Source organism: Lepus europaeus, chromosome 2 (genome assembly GCF_033115175.1).
Source record: "Lepus europaeus isolate LE1 chromosome 2, mLepTim1.pri, whole genome shotgun sequence".
NCBI lineage: Eukaryota > Metazoa > Chordata > Mammalia > Lagomorpha > Leporidae > Lepus > Lepus europaeus.
In genome coordinates, this window is record NC_084828.1 from 113,095,181 (window position 1) to 113,113,787 (window position 18,607).

Genomic DNA, 18,607 nt, shown 5'->3' on the forward strand with positions numbered 1-18,607 from the left:
ATTTTCAATTGTTGAAACAGGTTTGCATACCTGGAATAAATCCCATTTGGTCATGGTATATAACCATTTTTAAACATTATTGGAGTTGTTTATTTCTGTTGCAGCTTTTTTACAAACATGTTCATGAAAAATATTGGTCTATAGTTTTCCTTCCTGGAATATCATTATCTGATGTTGGTATATGATTAATAGAATAGAATGAGATACAAAGTATCGGGCTGCTTCTATTTCCTGGATTTGTTTGTAGAGAAGTGATATAATTTGTCCCTGAAATATTTGGTAGAATTCACTAGTGAAACTATTTGCACCTGATACTTTCTCTTTTGGGAAGCTATTAATTATGAATTCAGCAAATAACTATTAAATGTTTGCAAGAAGAAGTGCTCCCTCCAATATTCTTGTAGAGATAGATATCTGAACCTACTATTTAAGGAATAAAAATGATAATAATAAAATATTCTGTTATTTTTGATTTATTATCTATTCCAAGTAAGGAAAGAAATAGGGCTTACTGAGAACTGACAAGAAAATAGCTTTTCTGTGAAATTCATTCCATGTTTCAACTCAGTGATATTATAGCCTTTTGTGTTGGAGGAATGCCTTTAGCTCACTAATCCCAGTTTCTCATTTGTTGAGGATATGAAGTTATGAATGGGGAAGGAGAAGAAAAAGGCTTGTCTTGTTGTTCTCATTTGACAAGTGTGCAAAGTTTACCCTTTTTTCTGAGGGTACAGCTGGTAGTTCTTTTCTTAATGTGATTTTTTAAACTTTTATTTAATAAATATAAATTTCCAAAATACAGCTTTAGGATTACAGTGGCTTTTCCCCCCATCTTGTCATCTTCAAGTGGAGACAGTTTTTATATCTTCTTCCCCAATGTGTATGTTTTTATTTGCTTTTTGGTTTTATTATATTATTTAGGACTTTCAGTTCAACATTGACTCAATATGGTGAGAGGAAATATTCTTTCTTTTTTCTTAATATTAGAGTAAAGTATACAGTCTCCCATAAGTCACTACAGAACTTTTATAAATACTTTTTATTGAGTACTAGTTATAGCATTAATTAACATTGTACAACACCTTAAGGACAGAGATCCTACATGGGCCATAAGTGCACAATGATTCTTGTTGTTGACCTAACAATTGACACTCTTTTTTATGGCATCACCCTGGGTTCTTGTCATGAGTTGCCAAGGCTGTGGAAGCATTTTTTTTCCCAGAGTGTCTTGGCTTTCCATGCCTAAAATACTCTCATGGACTCTTCAGCCAGATCCGAATGCCTTAAGGGTTGATTCTGAGGCCAGAGTGCTGTTTAGGACATCTGCCATTCTATGAGTCTGCTGTGTATCCCGCTTCCCATGTTGGATCCTTCTCTCCTTTTTCATTCTATCAGTTAGTATTTGCAGACACTAGTCTTGTTTATGTGATCCCTTTGACTCTTAATCCTATCATTATGATCAATTGTGAACTGAAACTGATCACTTGGACTAGTGAGATGGCATTGGTACATGCCACCTTGATGGGATTGAATTGGAATCCCCTGGCACGTTTCTAACTCTACCATTTGGGGCAAGTCAGCTTAAGCATGTCCCAAATTGTACATCTCCTCCCTCTCTTATCCCCACTCTTATATTTAACAGGGATCACTTTTCAGTTAAATTTAAACACCTAAGAATAATTGTGTTAATTAAAGAGTTCAACCAATAGTATTAAGTAGAACAAAAAAATACTAAAAGGGATAAAGTATTAAGTTGTTCATCAACAGTCAGGACAAGGGCTGATCAAGTCACTGTTTCTCATAGTGTCCATTTCACTTCAACATGTTTCCTCTTTGGTGCTCAGTTAGTTGTCACTGATCAGGGAGAACATATGATATTTGTCCCTTTGGGACTGACTTATTTCACTCAACATAATGTTTTCCAGATTCCTCCATTTTGATGCAAATGACCTGATTTCATTGTTTTTGACTGCTGTATAGTATTCTATGGAGTACATATCCCATAATTTCTTTATCCAGTCTACTATTGATGGCTCTTAGCTATTGTGAATTGAGCTGCAATAAACATTGCAGACAGCTTTTTTTGTTTGCCAATTTAATTTCCTTTGGGTAAATTCCAAGGAGTGGGATGGCTGGGTTGTATGGTAGGGTTATGTTCAGGTTTCTGAGGAATCTCCAAACTGACTTCCATAGTGGCTTTACCAGTTTGCATTCCCACCAACAGTGGGTTAGTGAACCTTTTTCCCCACATCCTTGCCAGCATCTGTTGTTGGTAGATTTCTGAATGTGAGCCATTCTAACCGGGGTGAGGTGAAACCTCATTGTGGTTTTGATTTACATTTCTCTGATTGCTAGTGATCTTGAACATTTTTTCATGTGTCTGTTGGCCATTTGGATTTCCTCTTTTGAAAAATGTCTATTGAGGTCCTTGGCCCATCTCTTAAGTAGGTTGTTTGTTTTGTTGTTGTGGAGTTTTTTGATCTCTTTGTAGATTCTGGTTATTAATCCTTTATCTGTTGCATAGTTTGCAAATATTTTTTCCCATTCTGTTGGTTGCCTCTTCACTTTCCTGACTGTTTCTTTTGCAGTACAGAAACTTCTCAATTTGATGCAATCACAATAGTTAATTTGGGTTTTGACTGCCTGTGCCTCCGGGGTCTTTTCCAAGAAGTCTTTGTCTGTGTCAATATCTTGCAGGGTTTCTCCAATGTTCTCTAATAATTTGATGGTGTCGGGTCATAGATTTAGATCTTTAATCCATGTTGAGTGGATTTTTGTGTAAGGTGAAAGGTAGGGGTCTTGCTTCATGCTTCTGTACGTGGAAATCCAGTTTTCCTAGCACCATTTATTGAATAGACTCTCCTTGCTCCAGGAATTGGTTTTAGATCCTTGATTAAATATAAGTTGGCTGTAGATGTTTGGATTGATTTCCTGTGTTTCTATTCTGTTCCATTGGTCTATCCATCTGTTTCTGTACCAGTACCATGCTTTTTTGATTACAACTGCCCTGTAGTATGTGCTGAAATCTGGTATTGTGATGCCTCCAGCTTTGTTTTCATTGTACAAGATTGCTTTAGCTGGTAGTTCTTTGATGGCTCCATGCAGAGACTTCTGCTTTATCATTTCCAAACTACAGTATTTCTTGCTAGTCTCTCTTTGCTCACACTGACCAGCATGCACACTATTGCAATACACAGGATAGTGTTTTTCTATTACAGTCCCCTCATACTGCTAGACCTCCCCTCTTGCACAACTCTTCCTGGGTTAACTTCTGCTTGGCCCAAAGGAAACTCACAAATATTTGCTCTGCCAACTACTCCAGTCTCCATCCTTGCTTCTTGCAAAAGACAGCTTTTCCTGTGCAGTTTTTCAGGTAGCAGTGAGCTATTAGTCTGCTGTGTTCCCCCAGTGGTTACCCCTGGGGATTTATGTTAAGCTCTTAGCCTGATCTATGCTAATGAAGTCCAGAAGCTTACCTCCCATAGGAGTAGGACTGCCTGCATACACACAACTTTCTCTGATTTGATATTCTGTGATGATTTTGCAACCTGTGTCTGCTTGTCTCATAGTGTAATGGTTGATCTAAGCATGAAAAGATCCATTTTGGAGCCACCTCTTTGGCAAAATGGCTTGCATAAGCAACCTAATATTTTTGTAAGGGGGATACTTATTAAAAATATTACATATTTTTGAGAAGTAGTAGAGTAACAGAGAGAGGAAAGGAAGAAGAAAGAGAGAAAAGATCGAGAGAGAGAGAGAGAGAGAGAGAGAGAGAAACATCCTCATCTGCTGATTTACTCCTCAAATGCTCACAATGGCTGAAGCTGGACCAGGCCAAATCTGAGAGCTGGCAATTCAACCCAGGTCATCCACATGAATGGCAGGAACCAAACTATTTGAGCCATCACTCCTGCCTCCCAGGATGTACGTTTGCAGGAAGCTGGAATCTAGAGCACAGCTAGGACTTGAAGCCAGATACTATGATGGGCAGGTGGGCATCCATAGACATCTTAACTGATAAACCAAGCACCCACCCAATGAATTCTTTCTTTCTTTCTTTCTTTCTTTCTTTCTTTCTTTCTTTCTTTCTTTCTTTCTTTCTTTTTTATTTGAAGGTAGAGTTATAGACAGTGAGAGAGAGAGACAGAGAGAAAGGTCTTCCCTCTGTTGGTTCACTCCCCAAATGGCCGCCATGGCCGGCGTTGTCCTGATCGGAAGCCAGGAACCAGGTGCTTCCTCCTGGTCTCCCATGTGGGTGCAGGGACCCAAGCACTTGGGCCATCCTCCACCGCCCTCCCGGGCCACAGCAGAGAGCTGGACCGGAAGAGGAGCAACCAGGACTAGAACCTGGCACCCATATGGGATGCCGGCACCACAGGCGGAGGATTAACCAAGTGAGCCACAGAGCCGGCCCCAGGGAATACTTTCTTATTTCTTCATTAATTATTTTGTTTCAGACTTTTTGGGCCTCTACTGACAAGTAGTTGCAAGGAAAAAAATCTCCCTTTAGACATTTTGTTATACTAAATTACACTTTGGTATTTGTTCTTCCATTTCCTTGAATTGTGGCTTGCTGAAATGTCAAGTGGCATTTTACTTTCAGGCAGAAGGATCTTTTCAATTTATAAATATAGCGTAGCCAATCCCATACAAGCATAGAATGTCGGGAATGAAAGACTTTAAGGTGGATAAAATGCCTCCACCACCCACCCACCCAACTTAATTTTACAGATGAGAAAATAAAATAACCTCAGGGTAACATGGATAGATCATTGTTTCTCTTCATGCCACACTGTCAGAAGAGTGAAGGCAAGCGATACAGATCCCCATTTAAGAGGATTTCAGCCAATATACCAATTTCCCATTCCTTTGACAAACCCAATTATCCGGTAAAACATTGTTATCAGGCTTTCCTTGATTAAAAAATCGGCTATTTTGAACAGTTTACTTCTTGATTTCTATCTATTTTCTGTATTTCCTTGACACTTTGTATTATGAAAATTCATGCTGATGTGATAGTTTTTTTTAAAATCACAGATTTGTCTTACAACCAAAGCCTTGTTCTCTACCAGATTAAGCAGGTGTATGGCAGCTTCATCTTCTCAAGTTGGTTCTATGCTTCAGTAAGCCTTGGGGGGTTGCAGCATTGAGAGGCTAAGTCATCTCTATTGTACAGCATATTCTCAAATGACAAAACAATATAACAAAAGGTGTACATGTTCCTTTTACCTACTTCAGGTGACTGAATTCAAATAATTTTTAAAAAGCAGCAATGAGAGGGTGCAGACCGATGCCATTTACGGATTATTGAACTAATTGAAAGAAATGGGCTATAATCATATTCTTCTGAATTGGCTTGTCAGCTCAATCCCTCACTCTTCTTAGGAACGTGACCAGGAATCCTATGTGGAAAACATACAAGTACAATGAAGTTGTCAGCTGTAAAATCTCCTTTGTGCTTTCCATCCAATACTGAAGGGATTATAGATCATTTTCTCCCAAGAAAATAATGTTCTGAAGGATGTATCCCTTTAACTAATTAGATTACTGAATTCGAAGAGAGAATGATGCCAGTTCTTGTCCTTATTCAAAAATATGGAAGGATAATAAATGTGTGAAAGAGTTTAGAGAGACTAAAATGGAAAAAGCACATTCAGTGACTGTTCATGCAGGGCGGTGTGTTGAGATGGAGGGGGATGCAGGAAGAAAGATGGAGAAGGGAAAAGATAAGCCTTTCCTTCTTCCATTGAAAACAGAAATATTCAGTGATTTAAAGCTATATTCAGTGATTTTAAGTTATATTCTCATTTTTTTTTTAATTTTTTTTTGACAGGCAGAGTGGACAGTGAGAGAGAGAGACAGAGAGAAAGGTCTTCCTTTGCCGTTGGTTCACCCTCCAGTGGCCGCCGCGGTAGCACGCTGCGGCCGGCGCACTGCGCTGTTCCGATGGCAGGAACCAGGTGCTTATCCTGGTCTCCCCTGGGGTGCAGGGCCCAAACACTTGGGCCATCCTCCACTGCACTCCCTGGCCACAGCAGAGAGCTGGCCTGGAAGAGGGGCAACCGGGACAGGATCGGTGCTCCGACCGGGACTAGAACCCGGTGTGCCGGCACCGCAAGGTGGAGGATTAGCCTGTTGAGCCACGGCGCCGGCCTATATTTTCATTTTAATACCTAGATCCTCCTTCTAGGATTTTGGTTTATATTACCTTCTGGCTTATATATAAATTCCCAGCTTCCATCATGTTAAAGTATTTTTTCATATTATATTTGAGAATTAGGTAGGTGATAAAGTTTTCTGTGCTAGGAAGATGAAGATGAGTATAAATTTAAGACTAGTGAGAAAATGAAATGAACACTATGAGAGACAACGACAGGACCAGCCCTTGTCTAGACTGTTGAGGAACAACTTACTATTTTATTCCTTTTAGTACTTTTGTTGTTGTTGGTGGTGTTGTTGTTGCTCTGTTTGTTCTACATAAGACCACTGGTTGAACTCTGTAATCAATGCACAATCATTCTTAGATGTTTAAAATTAACAGAAAAGTGATCTCTGTTAAACATAGGAGTAGGAATAAGAGAGGGAGGAGATATATAGGTTGGCAAAAGCTCACTCAGACTTACCTCCAATGGTGGAACTAGAAATGTGCCAGGGGATTTCAACTCAATCTTACCAAGGAGGCAGGTACCAATGCCAGCACACTTGGTAAAGTGATAAGTATAAATACACAACCGATGAAAAAGATAGGGTATGTGTCAAAGAGATTTCACAAATAAGACCAGTGTAAGCAAATAATGAAGGATAGAATTAAAAGGGAGAGTATGATCCTGAGGGGGAAGCAGGACACACAGCAGACTCACAGAATGGCAAATGCCCAAAACGGCACTCCTGCCTCAGAATCAACCCTTGGGACATTTGGATCTGGCTAAAAGGTCCATGAGAGTCTCACAGGCATGGAAAGCCATGACACGGTGGCAAAAAACAATCTAAATGAAAGATCCTGGTGAACAAGACCCCAGCAGAAGGAACAGGCCATCAAGGAGAGAGGCGCCTTTCTCTGAAGGGAGGAAGGAACCTCCACTGTGATACGGCCTTGACTAAACAAGTTCAGAGTCGGTGAACTCAAGGGGCTTCCATAGCCTAGACAGCTCATAGCAAGAGTCTCGGGTGATTGCTGACGTCACAAATAAGAGTGCCAATTGTTAAATCAACAACGGGAGTCACTGGGTACATGCTCCCCACGTAGGATCTCTGTCCTTAATGTGTTTTACTATGAAACGTAAAAACACTACTAGTCGAACAGTACCCTACACCTTGTGCGGTTGTGTGAGTGCAGCCTGTTGAAACCCCTGCTTAGTATGTACTAAGTTGATCTTCAGTATATGAAGGTAATTGAAAATGAAACTCAATAAAGGGCGGGATGGGAGAGGGAGAGGGGAGGGCCACGGGAGGGAGGGAGATTGGTGGTGGGGGGGAAGCCACAACAATACAAAAGTTGCACTTTGTAAATTCACATTTATGAAATAAAAAAATAAATAAAAAAATAAAGGACAGGAGAGGGCTTATGGCTAATATTAATATACACATATTATTGCAATGACTTCGTTGTAATATGCCTTGCCATTCATTCATCTAGCTATAATTAATAAAAGTCTGCAGTAAAAAAAAAAAAGACTAATGAGAAATCCTAATGTGAAGATAGATTGGTACAAAGAAATATATCTTCCTTTCGATTCTGTAAAAATAATACTACCATTAGAAAATGAAAAAACAGGACTGGTGCTGTGGCATAACAGGCAAAGCTGTCCCTTTGTGGTGCCGGAATCCCTTATGGGCAAAGGTTTGAGTCCCACCTGCTCCATTTCTGATCCAGCTCCCTGCTACTGTGCCTGGGAAAGCAATGGAAAATGGCCCAAGTGCTGGGCCCCTGCACCCACGTGGGAGACCTGGAAAAAGCTCCTGTCTCCTGACTTCAGCCTGGCCCAGCCCTGGCTGTTGCAGCCTTTTGGGGAGTGAACCAGTGGATGGAAGATTTCTATGTCTCTCCCTCTCTCTTTCTGTAATTCTGCCTTTCAAATAGATAAATAATTTTAAAAAAATGAAAAGAAAGCAAAAGAAAAGGATAAACAGAATATAATAGGAAATATAAATCATACTGGACACATAATTTTCCTAATTTATAGCAACAAATTTTTTCTAGACTCATGCAAAAAATTCAAATGTAGAACAATTACAAATAGGATCAATAATTTAGACAATAGAATTTTAGAATATTTCTTTGTTGTAAAAATAATATATTTTCTATATAGGAAAATTTTGAAGTACAAATAAGCAAAAGAAAAATGAAAAGAAATCACCTGTAGCAAAACTGTTGCTAGCACTTAGGCATTTCACTCTCTAGTCCTAGCTCCAGGCAACCTTATAAAAGTAAACAAATGTACATTTCATAAAAGAGGAGGCTTAGGATACACTGTTTCCAACCCGTTTTATTGCTTAAAAAATATAAAGCGAGCACAAATTTGCTATTAATTGAGTGTCCATGGGCATCAATGTCCATATCAACTTTCTAGGAATTTATCAGGGAGCTTTTAAAAATTTTTCTAAAATTTTAATTTGTTTACTTTATTTGTTTAACAGTTAAAGAGACAGAGAGAGAGAGAGAGAGAGAGAGAGAGAGAGAGAGAGAGAAGAGAGATCTTCCATCCATGAGTGCATTCCCTAAGTGACCACAGTACTTGAGGTTGGGTCAGACCCAAACCAGGAGCTCAGAACTCAATTTGGGTCTCCACGTGGGTGGCAGGGACCCAAGTACATGAGCCATCACCTTGCGGCCTTCCAGGTGGTGTATATGTGGGAATCTGGAATCAGGAGCAAAGCCAGACCTCAAACTCGGGCAGTCTGATATGCGATGTGGGCATCCCAAGCAGGGTGGTAACACTATGCCAAGTGCCCACCCACATCATGTAGCTCTTTGATCATTTTCTTCTTTTCAAACATATCATTTATAAATTTTAAATTGAAAAACATTTCTTTGAATATCTTCACACACATGTGGTGGAGTACTTACATGAATTCATCATTAAAATAATTCTTTGAGGGGCCAACATTGTTGCGTACTGGGTAGAGCCTCCATCCCTATGTGGATACCTGTATCCATATGGGCTTCAATTTGTGTCCTGGCAGTTACACTTCAAATCCAGCTCCCTAACGCAGTGTAAGATGGCCCAAGTAGCTGAGCCTTCGCAACCCCCAAGGGAGACTCAGAAGAAGCTCTTGGGTCCTAAATTTGTATTTACAGGCCCTTACTGTGGCTTGATAGGCTAAACTTCCACCTGCAGCTCTAGCATCCCTATTGGTGCCAGTTCAAATCCCGACTGCTCCACTTCTTATCCAGCTCTCTGCTGTGGCCTGGGAAAGCAGTGGAGGATGGTCAAAGTGCTTGGGCCCTGAGCTCACAGTGGGGGCTTGAAAGAGGCTCCTGGCTCCTGGCTTCAGGTCAGCTCAGCTCTGACTGTTGTGCCTATTTGGGGAGCAAATCGTTGGATGGAAGACCTTTCTCTCTGTCACTCCCTCTCCCTGTCATAACTCTGCCTCTTAAATAAATAAACCTGAAAAAAAAAAAAACAACCAAACATCTTGCTGATGAAGGAGGAATTCATTATTAGAAACTGAGATAAAGAATCAAATAAGAAATGAAGCAGGAATTTCCATTAATTCCCCAGTAATTTTATATAAAAAGCAGAAGGCACATTTCAAATGAATGTTTCATAAACATGTGAAATAACTACAGTGGTTTAATTTCTGTATTATTATTGTTAGGAGGGAACTGAAATTCAATATTATTTATGTATTGTTGATTGCCTAATTATTCCACCAGTGGATTTCAATTGAAAAATTAAATTAGAGAGTAGATGATAGCTATCAGAAAAACACACAAAACATTAAAATCTCATTTAAAATTATGCCTTATAGGATATAGAGCACTTGGGGGATCAACTCTCTACTGTTGTCTACAGTTTTTGGCAATAACTCTCCTATGTCATGTTTGACAAATGAAAGCCAATTAAAGTCTACTCAGTTTTTGAAATTTAAGTATTCAAAATGCTAGTGCAGCATATTATTTTGAGTTGTGCTATTGTCCTTACTTTTTGTTTAATCATTTCCCAAGAATGGTAGTAGAACTGACTGTGGAGGGTATAGGAACCTGTTACTTTGAGTGAAAAATATTGCCTCACTCTTGCTTAAAGTGCTAGTAAGCCATTCTCAGTGAACTCCAGGCACCGTTTAAGGTTTTCATGTATTTAACTTATTTAATTGTCACCTAATTCTGAGAAATAGCCACTTTTATCATCGCCATTGCACAGCTGGGAGAAAAGAGACAGAGAGAAGTTGTGATTCCTTCAGGGTCAACAACTAGCAAGAGGATAGCCAGGATAGAAACACAAACCTTATGGCTCGAGACTCAGTGTTTTGCTACTACTCTAGGTTGCCAGTTCAATAAGCATCATGTGAAAATACTTAAAAATTATTGTTCTCTGAATCAGGTCACTACTACTGTTGCAAAATACCTGCTATCTGTATGCCACTGCTCTAGGCGCCTTTCCTTTCTATGCCTGGTAGGACACTAATACCACAGCCAGTATAGCTCCTCTCTACAGCCATGGCTGAGAGAAGGGAGATCAGTTACAGCATTTGCTTCTCACGGAATTGATGCCAAAGCTGTTGTAGTCCCCACTAGGCCATTATCCTGCACCAGCTTGTAGGGTATTTTGCCAAAAGCCTTACAACGCTATTTAAGCCTTTCATTAAACTCCCTTTTGAGCTTCATCTATCATGTCTCATCTCAGGAATATTCACCTCTTTTCAGTTCCCTGTACATTTTCATAGTTGCCTCTTACACCAATATCAGATATCTATTAAAAGGAAGCAATGTGCCGTTGATTATACGATCTCAAGATCTCATTGTATACAGAATTTCCCTTTGTCTTGAAGTTTTAGCAACTAGCCACATTTGATAGGAAACAATCTAAGCAAGTAGTATGATTTGTTGTAATTCCCGGAAGATTCTCTTTTACTCTCCTCCTACTTTTTTGTCTTTTATGGATAAAATTTGTTAGTGGAGGTGTTTTTTGCTTAATTCAAAAGATATTTGATTTAAAGTCCATTGGATGAGAGAGCCAGAAAACAAATGGCCTCAAAGTAAGGAAGAGGTCAGGATGTTTTGGCAAAAACAACCAACCAACCAAAAAAACAGGGTCTGCTGTTAACCAGGCAAGAGAGTTCTCCCTAATTTCAGGCACCCCTTAACCTTCTGCAATTCAGTTTCTATCAATAACAGATTTCTGGACAATGTATTTTTTATTTTCTTTTTCTTTTTTTTTAGAGGGGGAGAGGGGCAAGGGAAAAAGAAAGATGAATAGAGAGTGCCCCATCCATTGGTTCATTTCTCAAATGCACGCCACGCAGACCTATATTAGTAGAAAGCTAGATTCAAGAGCCAGAGCTGGGAATCGGCATCCACACACTCTGATACCAGATATGGGAATCTTAGCTGTGTCTGAACTACTACACCAAACGTGCTCCGCAACCATGGATTTCTAGGGCTGGTGTTGTGGAGTAGCTCAAATGAGTACCAGTTAGAGTCCTGACTGCTCTACTTCTGATACAATTCCCTGCTAAAGCACCCGGAAAGACAGAAGAAGATTGCCCTACCATCCATGTGGCAGACCTGGATGGCATTCCCAGCTTTTGGCTTCAGTTGACCAGGCCATGTGTTATGTCAGGAATCAACCAGTGGATGGAAGGTCTCTGTCTGTCTCTGTCTCACCCCCTCTTTCTGTAACTCTGCCTTACAAATAAATAAATAAATCTTAAAAAAGAGTGCCTATCTAATAAATATAATGTCTGGTTGTGCCATGGCCTACTCTTCCAATATCCACCACCACTGTTTTGTTACAGATTCCCTCACTATCTTAAAATGGCAATGATACTATCACTCTTGTCTTAGAAGCCTAGAGAGTGACCAAATAGTATGTCTTACTCACAGGAGTTGTCATATTTTAGGTGTGAGGAAGCATTCCCACATGATTTGGGGAAAAACTGCCCGTCTACCCTAAGCCTTTGGATGGCAAAGCTTCCTTAAAAATCTCTGTAATTAATTACCAATGATTTAATGTAACTCCTGTCATTGCACAAGGAAGCACTGCTTCACCATCTTTCTCATCTCCCTTAAGTGTGGGCAGTGTTTGGTAACTCGCTTACAGAGAAAAAGTAACTGTACAGTGGTCACTGTAAACTTTTATTACTATAAACTTGGCAAATACCCTTGGCCAGGTGGTCAAGGTTACACCAACAGGGATGTGTCAGGTTGATAGCAAGAGACTTGTTAAGATGTGATGAGGGCAACACTTAACTTTCATTGCCTTCTTTCTAACAACCAATAGTCCCAATCAACTCATGAGAAAAATAATCAGATATACCCACGTTGACAAGCATGATTCCAAAAGTCTGACAAGAGTTCATCAAAATTGTCAAGGTCATAATAAATAAGAAAAGTCCAAGAAACTGCAATAGGTCAGAATAAGCTAAGGAGTTAGACAACTGGATATAATATTGACATTACAGAAAAAAGAATTAAAAAAAGGTGAAGTGTAGTTAATGGCAATGTACAACTATCAATTTCTTTTTTTTTCTTTTTTTTAACTTTTATTTAATGAATATAAATTTCCAGTGTACATCTTATGGATTACAATGGCTTCCCCCTCCCATAACTTCCCTCCCACCCACAACCCTCCCCTCTCCCGCTCCCTCTCCCCTTCCATTCACATCAAGATTCATTTTCAATTCTCTTTATATACAGAAGATCAATTTAGTATAAAGATTTCAACAGTTTGCACCCACATAGAAACACAAAGTGAAACATACTGTTTGAGTACTAGTTATAGCATTAAATCACAATGTACAGCACATTAAGGACAGAGATCCCACATGAGGAGCAAGTGCACAGTGGCTCCTGTTGTTGACCCAACAAATTGACACTCTAGTTTATGGCGCCAGTAACCATCCTAGGCTGTCGTCATGAGTTGCCAAGGCTATGGAAGCCTTCCAAGTTTGCCGACTCTGATCATATTTAGACAAGGTCATAAAAGACAGAGTGAGGATAGTAACCAATGATCCTAAGAGTGGCATTTACCAGGTTTGAACAATTATACAGCATTAAGTGGGGAAGAGGACCATCAGTACACACAGGTTGGGAGTAGAGCCATTGGTGGTAGAGTAGAGGTTATGATTACAAAGGAATGAGGCCCAAGTGTGCTAGACAGGGTCTAGAACAAAGGACAGAGTCATTATTAGAGGAGCTAAGAAAGGTGCTGTCTAAGCTACAAGTAATTTTTCTGATTGAGAGGCAAATAGAACCTGATAGAAGGGGCTTGATAATAATCTGGTGGGCTTTAGGCCTTGTAAGTTAAGAGGCCCAGACCTATCTATCTCTTCACATGGGGTATATCCTAAGGGAGGTGTGAACCTCCTAGGGGAAGGCACTCTGTTGACTTTCATTACTTGGCTGGCCTGGGAGGAGAGCTGGCCAGGTAAAGGCAGGGGGCATCTCTAACAAGAAATTTACAGTTCTGCCTGCAATGTTGCTGACCCTACTTGACCATCCCCTCAGCTGCAGTGGTCACTTTGGAAGTTGGGCTGAGTGAAGGGCTTTTCAGCTTAGAGCCAATAAGATCTGAGCTCTGACCTGGGCATCCTTCGACTCCAGGGCAGGTCCATTTCCAGTGATCCAACTCTTGGCAGAGCTGCCAGGGCTCTTCACAAGCTGACTTCTGCTGAAGCCCAGGCTTACCACATTGAAAGCCACTGCAGTGGACTGGCCTGTTGGGTCTCCTTGAGGGCAGATCACTGTACAGATCAGCCATTAATAGGCCTGCCACCCATTGCTTCTGATGCCTAGCTTTCTTTTCCTCCTGGTTTGTGTTAAAGCAGACCAGAGGATGCAAGTCAAGGGAGTGCCCAAGTCCCATCTCTAATCTTCGGTGGCCTGAACTACAAGTCTATAGTCACAGGCTTGTTCTGTAGTAGTTTTTCTAAGGTAGACAATGCCCATGAGGAAAATTATATTCTCCCTTTAAAACTTTCTTTCCCTTTTGTCTGAAAGGGAGGTTTTTTTCTACTTACTGTATACTTGGCTGATGGCGAAGTGAATCTAGCTATGAGATTATTATTTAAGTTCTTATTTTGGCTATGCTATTCCAGAAAAATGTTAGCCATCTCTTATAAGGTCTAAAGATTAAATTGTGCGTCCTACAGATTCCTTCATAATAGAATTAGTTTCCTACCTTGAAGAGAATAGAGAAATGAAAGAACTAGTTGGGCTTAGAATAGAGAAATGAGGGAGCAAGTCCTAGATCTCTTGCTGACAATAGCAATATTACATGAATACTTAGCAAACAGTTTCAACCATTAGATAACAACTTAAGAAAACATTTACCAGAAGGTCCAATGCCTTCTATAAATTTTAAGAATCATGTATTTGAAAACACCTCTTAAATATCTAACATGGTGTAGTTTGTTTAGCCAGTAAACTTAAGCACAACCATCTAAAATGTTTTTAGTTTCTTTCTACTAACACGTTTAAAACATATGATACACAGATTCAGGTCACACAAATTAAAATGTATCTTTTATTGATTTTAGCAGCTTAAATTTATGGACAATCTTATCTATAAGCCATTTAAAATAAAACTCTTAATAAAATTTCCTATGTGGACATACAATATGTACACACATATAACATAGCATAATAGACCAATATAGCAATTTTAATAATAGCTTTTAAAATCTTTAACTCTTTTTGTAGATTGCCAATTGATTTGAATTGCTTTTTGTTTTTAGATTACTTTAACACATTGCTTTAACAGAGCATCAGAGTTTAATTCTATGTCAAAGAGAAATTGAGCTTCCTGTGATCTTTTGCTGTGAGGTTTCCTTCCTTTACCTTCCTTCATATTGGTGACCATGTTTCTGTGTTTCTGTGTGTAACACATCTTTAAGCATCTTTTGCAGGGCAGGATGAGTGGCAACAAATTCTTTCAGTTTCTGTTTGCTATGAAAAGTCTTAATTTCACCTTCATTCACAAATGAGAGCTTTGCAGGATATAATATTCTGGGCTGGCAGTTTTTCTCTCTTAGTACCTGGGCTATATCTCGCCATTCCCTTCTAGCTTGTAGGGTTTCTGATGAGAAGTCTGCTGTGAGTCTAATTGGAGATCCTCTGAGAGTAATCTGACGTTTCTCTCTTGCACCTTTTAGAATCTTTTCTTTATGTTTCACTGTGGTGAGTTTGATTACAACATGTCGTGGTGAGGATCTCTTTTGGTCATGTTTATTAGGGGTTCTATAAGCTTCCTGTACTAAGATGCCTCTGTCCTTCTCCAAACCTGGGAAATTTTCTGCTAGTATCTCACTGGAAATGCCTTCTAATCCTTTCTCCCTCTCCATGCCTTCAGGAACTCTTAGAACCCGAATATTAGGTTTTTTAATAGTATCCTGTAGATTCCCGACAATATTTTTTAGATTTCTAATTTCTTCTTCTTTTCTTTGGTTTGCCTGTTTCCTTTCCTGTTCTCTGTCTTCTAAGTCTGATATTCTCTCTTCTGCTTTGCCCATTCTGTTTTTAAGGCTCTCTAATGTGTTTGTCATTTGATCTATTGAGTTCTTCATTTCATTGTGGTTTTTTGTCACTATCACAGTTTCTTGTTCTACTAGTTGTTTCATTTCATTTTGATTCCTCCTTAATATCTCATTTTCACGAGAGCGATTTTCTATCTTGTCCATTAAGGATTTCTGTAGTTCAAGAATTTGTTTTTGAGAACTTCTTAATGTTCTTATCAATTTTTTGAGATCTGCTTCTTGCATTTCTTCTATCTCATCATCTTCATAATCTTGAATTGGGGTGTCTTTTTCATTTGGGGGCGTCATAGTGTCTTCCTTGTTCTTGTTACCTCGGTTTTTGCGTTTGTTGTTTGGCATGTTGGAGATATTTGGTTTCTTCACTGTGGTGTTTTTTCTTGTTACACTATGGCTCTATATTAAGTGGACTGTCTGCTTTCGGTGGAGCCTTACAGGCTTGAGATAAGTGTGGACTGAGAGCTGTGTTTGGTTCCTCAGGGTTGAGGGTGTGTCAAAGATGACACTCCCAGGTTAGGCGTGGTAAATCTCTCTTTCTTTCTTTCTTCTTCTTTTTTTTTTTTTTATTCAAAAGGGAAGTAATTCCGCACAGCTGAACGTAATTGGAGGTAGTTAGCAGGCGAATGATATACCCACAGGAGCCAGAGATCGGAAGCTCTTTCCCAAGGACCACACAGGGAATCTGTGCTGTCCTCGGTGTGGGCTCCAATTCTGCAGTCTCCCACTGGGTTGTCAAGTTAGATGCTAATCTCCTGTTATTTCAGCCCTCCCCCCAGGGTCAGGTTTTTCTGCTAGGCTCAGGGCCGGTGCAGACCTGAGGTCGCCCTGCTTATGACGTATGTCCAAAATGGCGCCTGCTCTTTGTCTTGCTCGCCTTTGAGGGGTGAGCGGAGAGAGAGAAACTCGTGTCCGTATCGGTCACTTTTTTTTTTTTTCCTCTCTCTCTCTTCTAGTTAGCCTGGTGAACTTTTCCCCACGGAGTTTCAAGCCTCGTTCCCTCTAGTCTCCTCTTTCTGCTTGCCCGCTGGTGTCTTGGGCTATGGAGGTTCGGCTCACCTTGCGTTCCAGCGCTGGTGCGTTGGGTCTGCCGCTGGTGTCCCGAACTTGGGCTTCCACGCTCTCCACGCAGGTCCACTGTGAATCACTAGTTCCGGAAGAGTTTCTGCTGCTGTTTCTTCCCCTACTCTTCCTTGACCCTGCAGTATCTCCACTTTTATTAACCTGTGTGTCTTGCTGAACTATCAATGTTCTCCCTTCCTATTCCGCCATCTTGCCGCTCCTCCAACTATCAATTTCTTAGTCATGATAAATGATAATATATTAGCAGCAAAGAACAGTGAATGAATGGTATACCAGAACTCTGTATTATCTGCATGATTTTTCTGTAAATCTAAGACTATTTTAAGTGAAAAGTTTAAACATACAAAAAATCAGTAAATAGATATTTAAAGCCATATGACTAGCATCTGGTATTTACCTTAGGAGAGATACATCGGTTTAATGTTGCTTATATTTTGAACTCTTTGGAGTTTGAGAGATGCAAGAAAAATACAACATAGGAAATATATTGATTACTATTATTTATTAGAAACATGATTGAACTTTCATTCACTGCATGTCCCTTAAAACTATAGTAACAATCCCATTTGTGGAGGAGAAAATTGACACTGGGAGTAAAGGAAACCTTTCATTGTCCCACGGCTATGAAATATGCAGCAGGATTAGGAATAATGTTGGGTAATGGGAGAGCAGTAAATGAGCGGGGCCAAAGAATGCAGGCAAGGGCATCAGAAGGAGGGGCAGACCAAGGTCCCCATGCTGTCCATGATTCGAGGAATATTAGTGTTTTCTGGCCTGGTGCTCCTAAGTTAAAAATAATGATTGCTGGCAACACAACTTTTAGCTGTTAAGATTGAATTCTATGACAGTGAATGTTAAATGTATTTGAAGTAATTTTCTATCTCCTGACAGAATTATATATAGCTATAAAATGATTTCACTCCCCATGTTTCATTGATAAAAACCCTTTCTGTAGATTAAATCTAATCTAAAGTTTTCTTATAGATACATAAAACAGCCTCAAACATACTGATAATCTTTGCACTTGGGGTTCCTTACCTATAAGTCAATGCCTAACATTGGATAAATAGTTTTTGAAATATAACCCTGATGCTTGGCTTTCATTATTAGCCTTGTAATTTACACACAGTACAAGGAAAGCATGTATGTGTTTTTGCAAAAATTTCTTCTGCATAATGTTTTCTCTGTCCAGTTGCTATGGGGACAGGATCTTTGCATAATTGGATTCTTGATTTCTCGGGCTCTCACTCTTTTACATCATCACCTGGACATGCGGCATTTTATTCAAAGATATGGGCTTGATTGATATACACAAATGTCACTTATTAGGTGCTCAAAAGTTGGACTATTTATTTTTGGTCAAAGTAACATACTAGCAGCCAGAAAGTATCTGTTCATCCTTGTGGTTCATATTTCATTTCATTATGAGTTATTCTTTTCCAGAGCTAGACCATCAGAAGACATAAATTTAGCTATGAATTATAAGGAAAGAAATACTTTTATGAAAAAAATACAGAAACCTTATTATGGTGAAGTTATACAACAATCATCCAGTAAGTAATGACTTTGTTATATTTTAATAGTTATTTTATAGATTGGTGCAAATAAGAGAAGTAACTATTATGTGCCAGGAATGCTCACATTCTTTATTATTACTCTTATTTCTCTATAGACCAAATTTCTTAATAAAATAATTGCTATTGTTATTCCTAAATAAAAATAAATATAAAGTCCTGTAATCTCCACTGACAAAGGAGGAAAGTGAGGTCAGAGTCATTCAGCGGCTGGATGCCCCAGGTCTGCGCAGCATCTCAGTAGCAGAGTCGGCTACGCC

The 18,607-nt window shown here is 39.5% G+C and overlaps 1 protein-coding gene across 1 annotated transcript in view; it reads left to right on the plus strand.

Annotated features, from left to right (window-relative positions):
- The window catches only part of WDR49 (WD repeat domain 49), a 153,062-nt gene that overhangs the window by 106,008 nt on the left and 28,447 nt on the right, over positions 1-18,607 (plus strand). Inside the window, exon 16 of the mRNA XM_062181624.1 lies at positions 18,217-18,326. Coding sequence (XP_062037608.1) covers positions 18,217-18,326 — 110 coding nt within the window. The remainder of the gene's footprint in view (positions 1-18,216; positions 18,327-18,607) is intronic.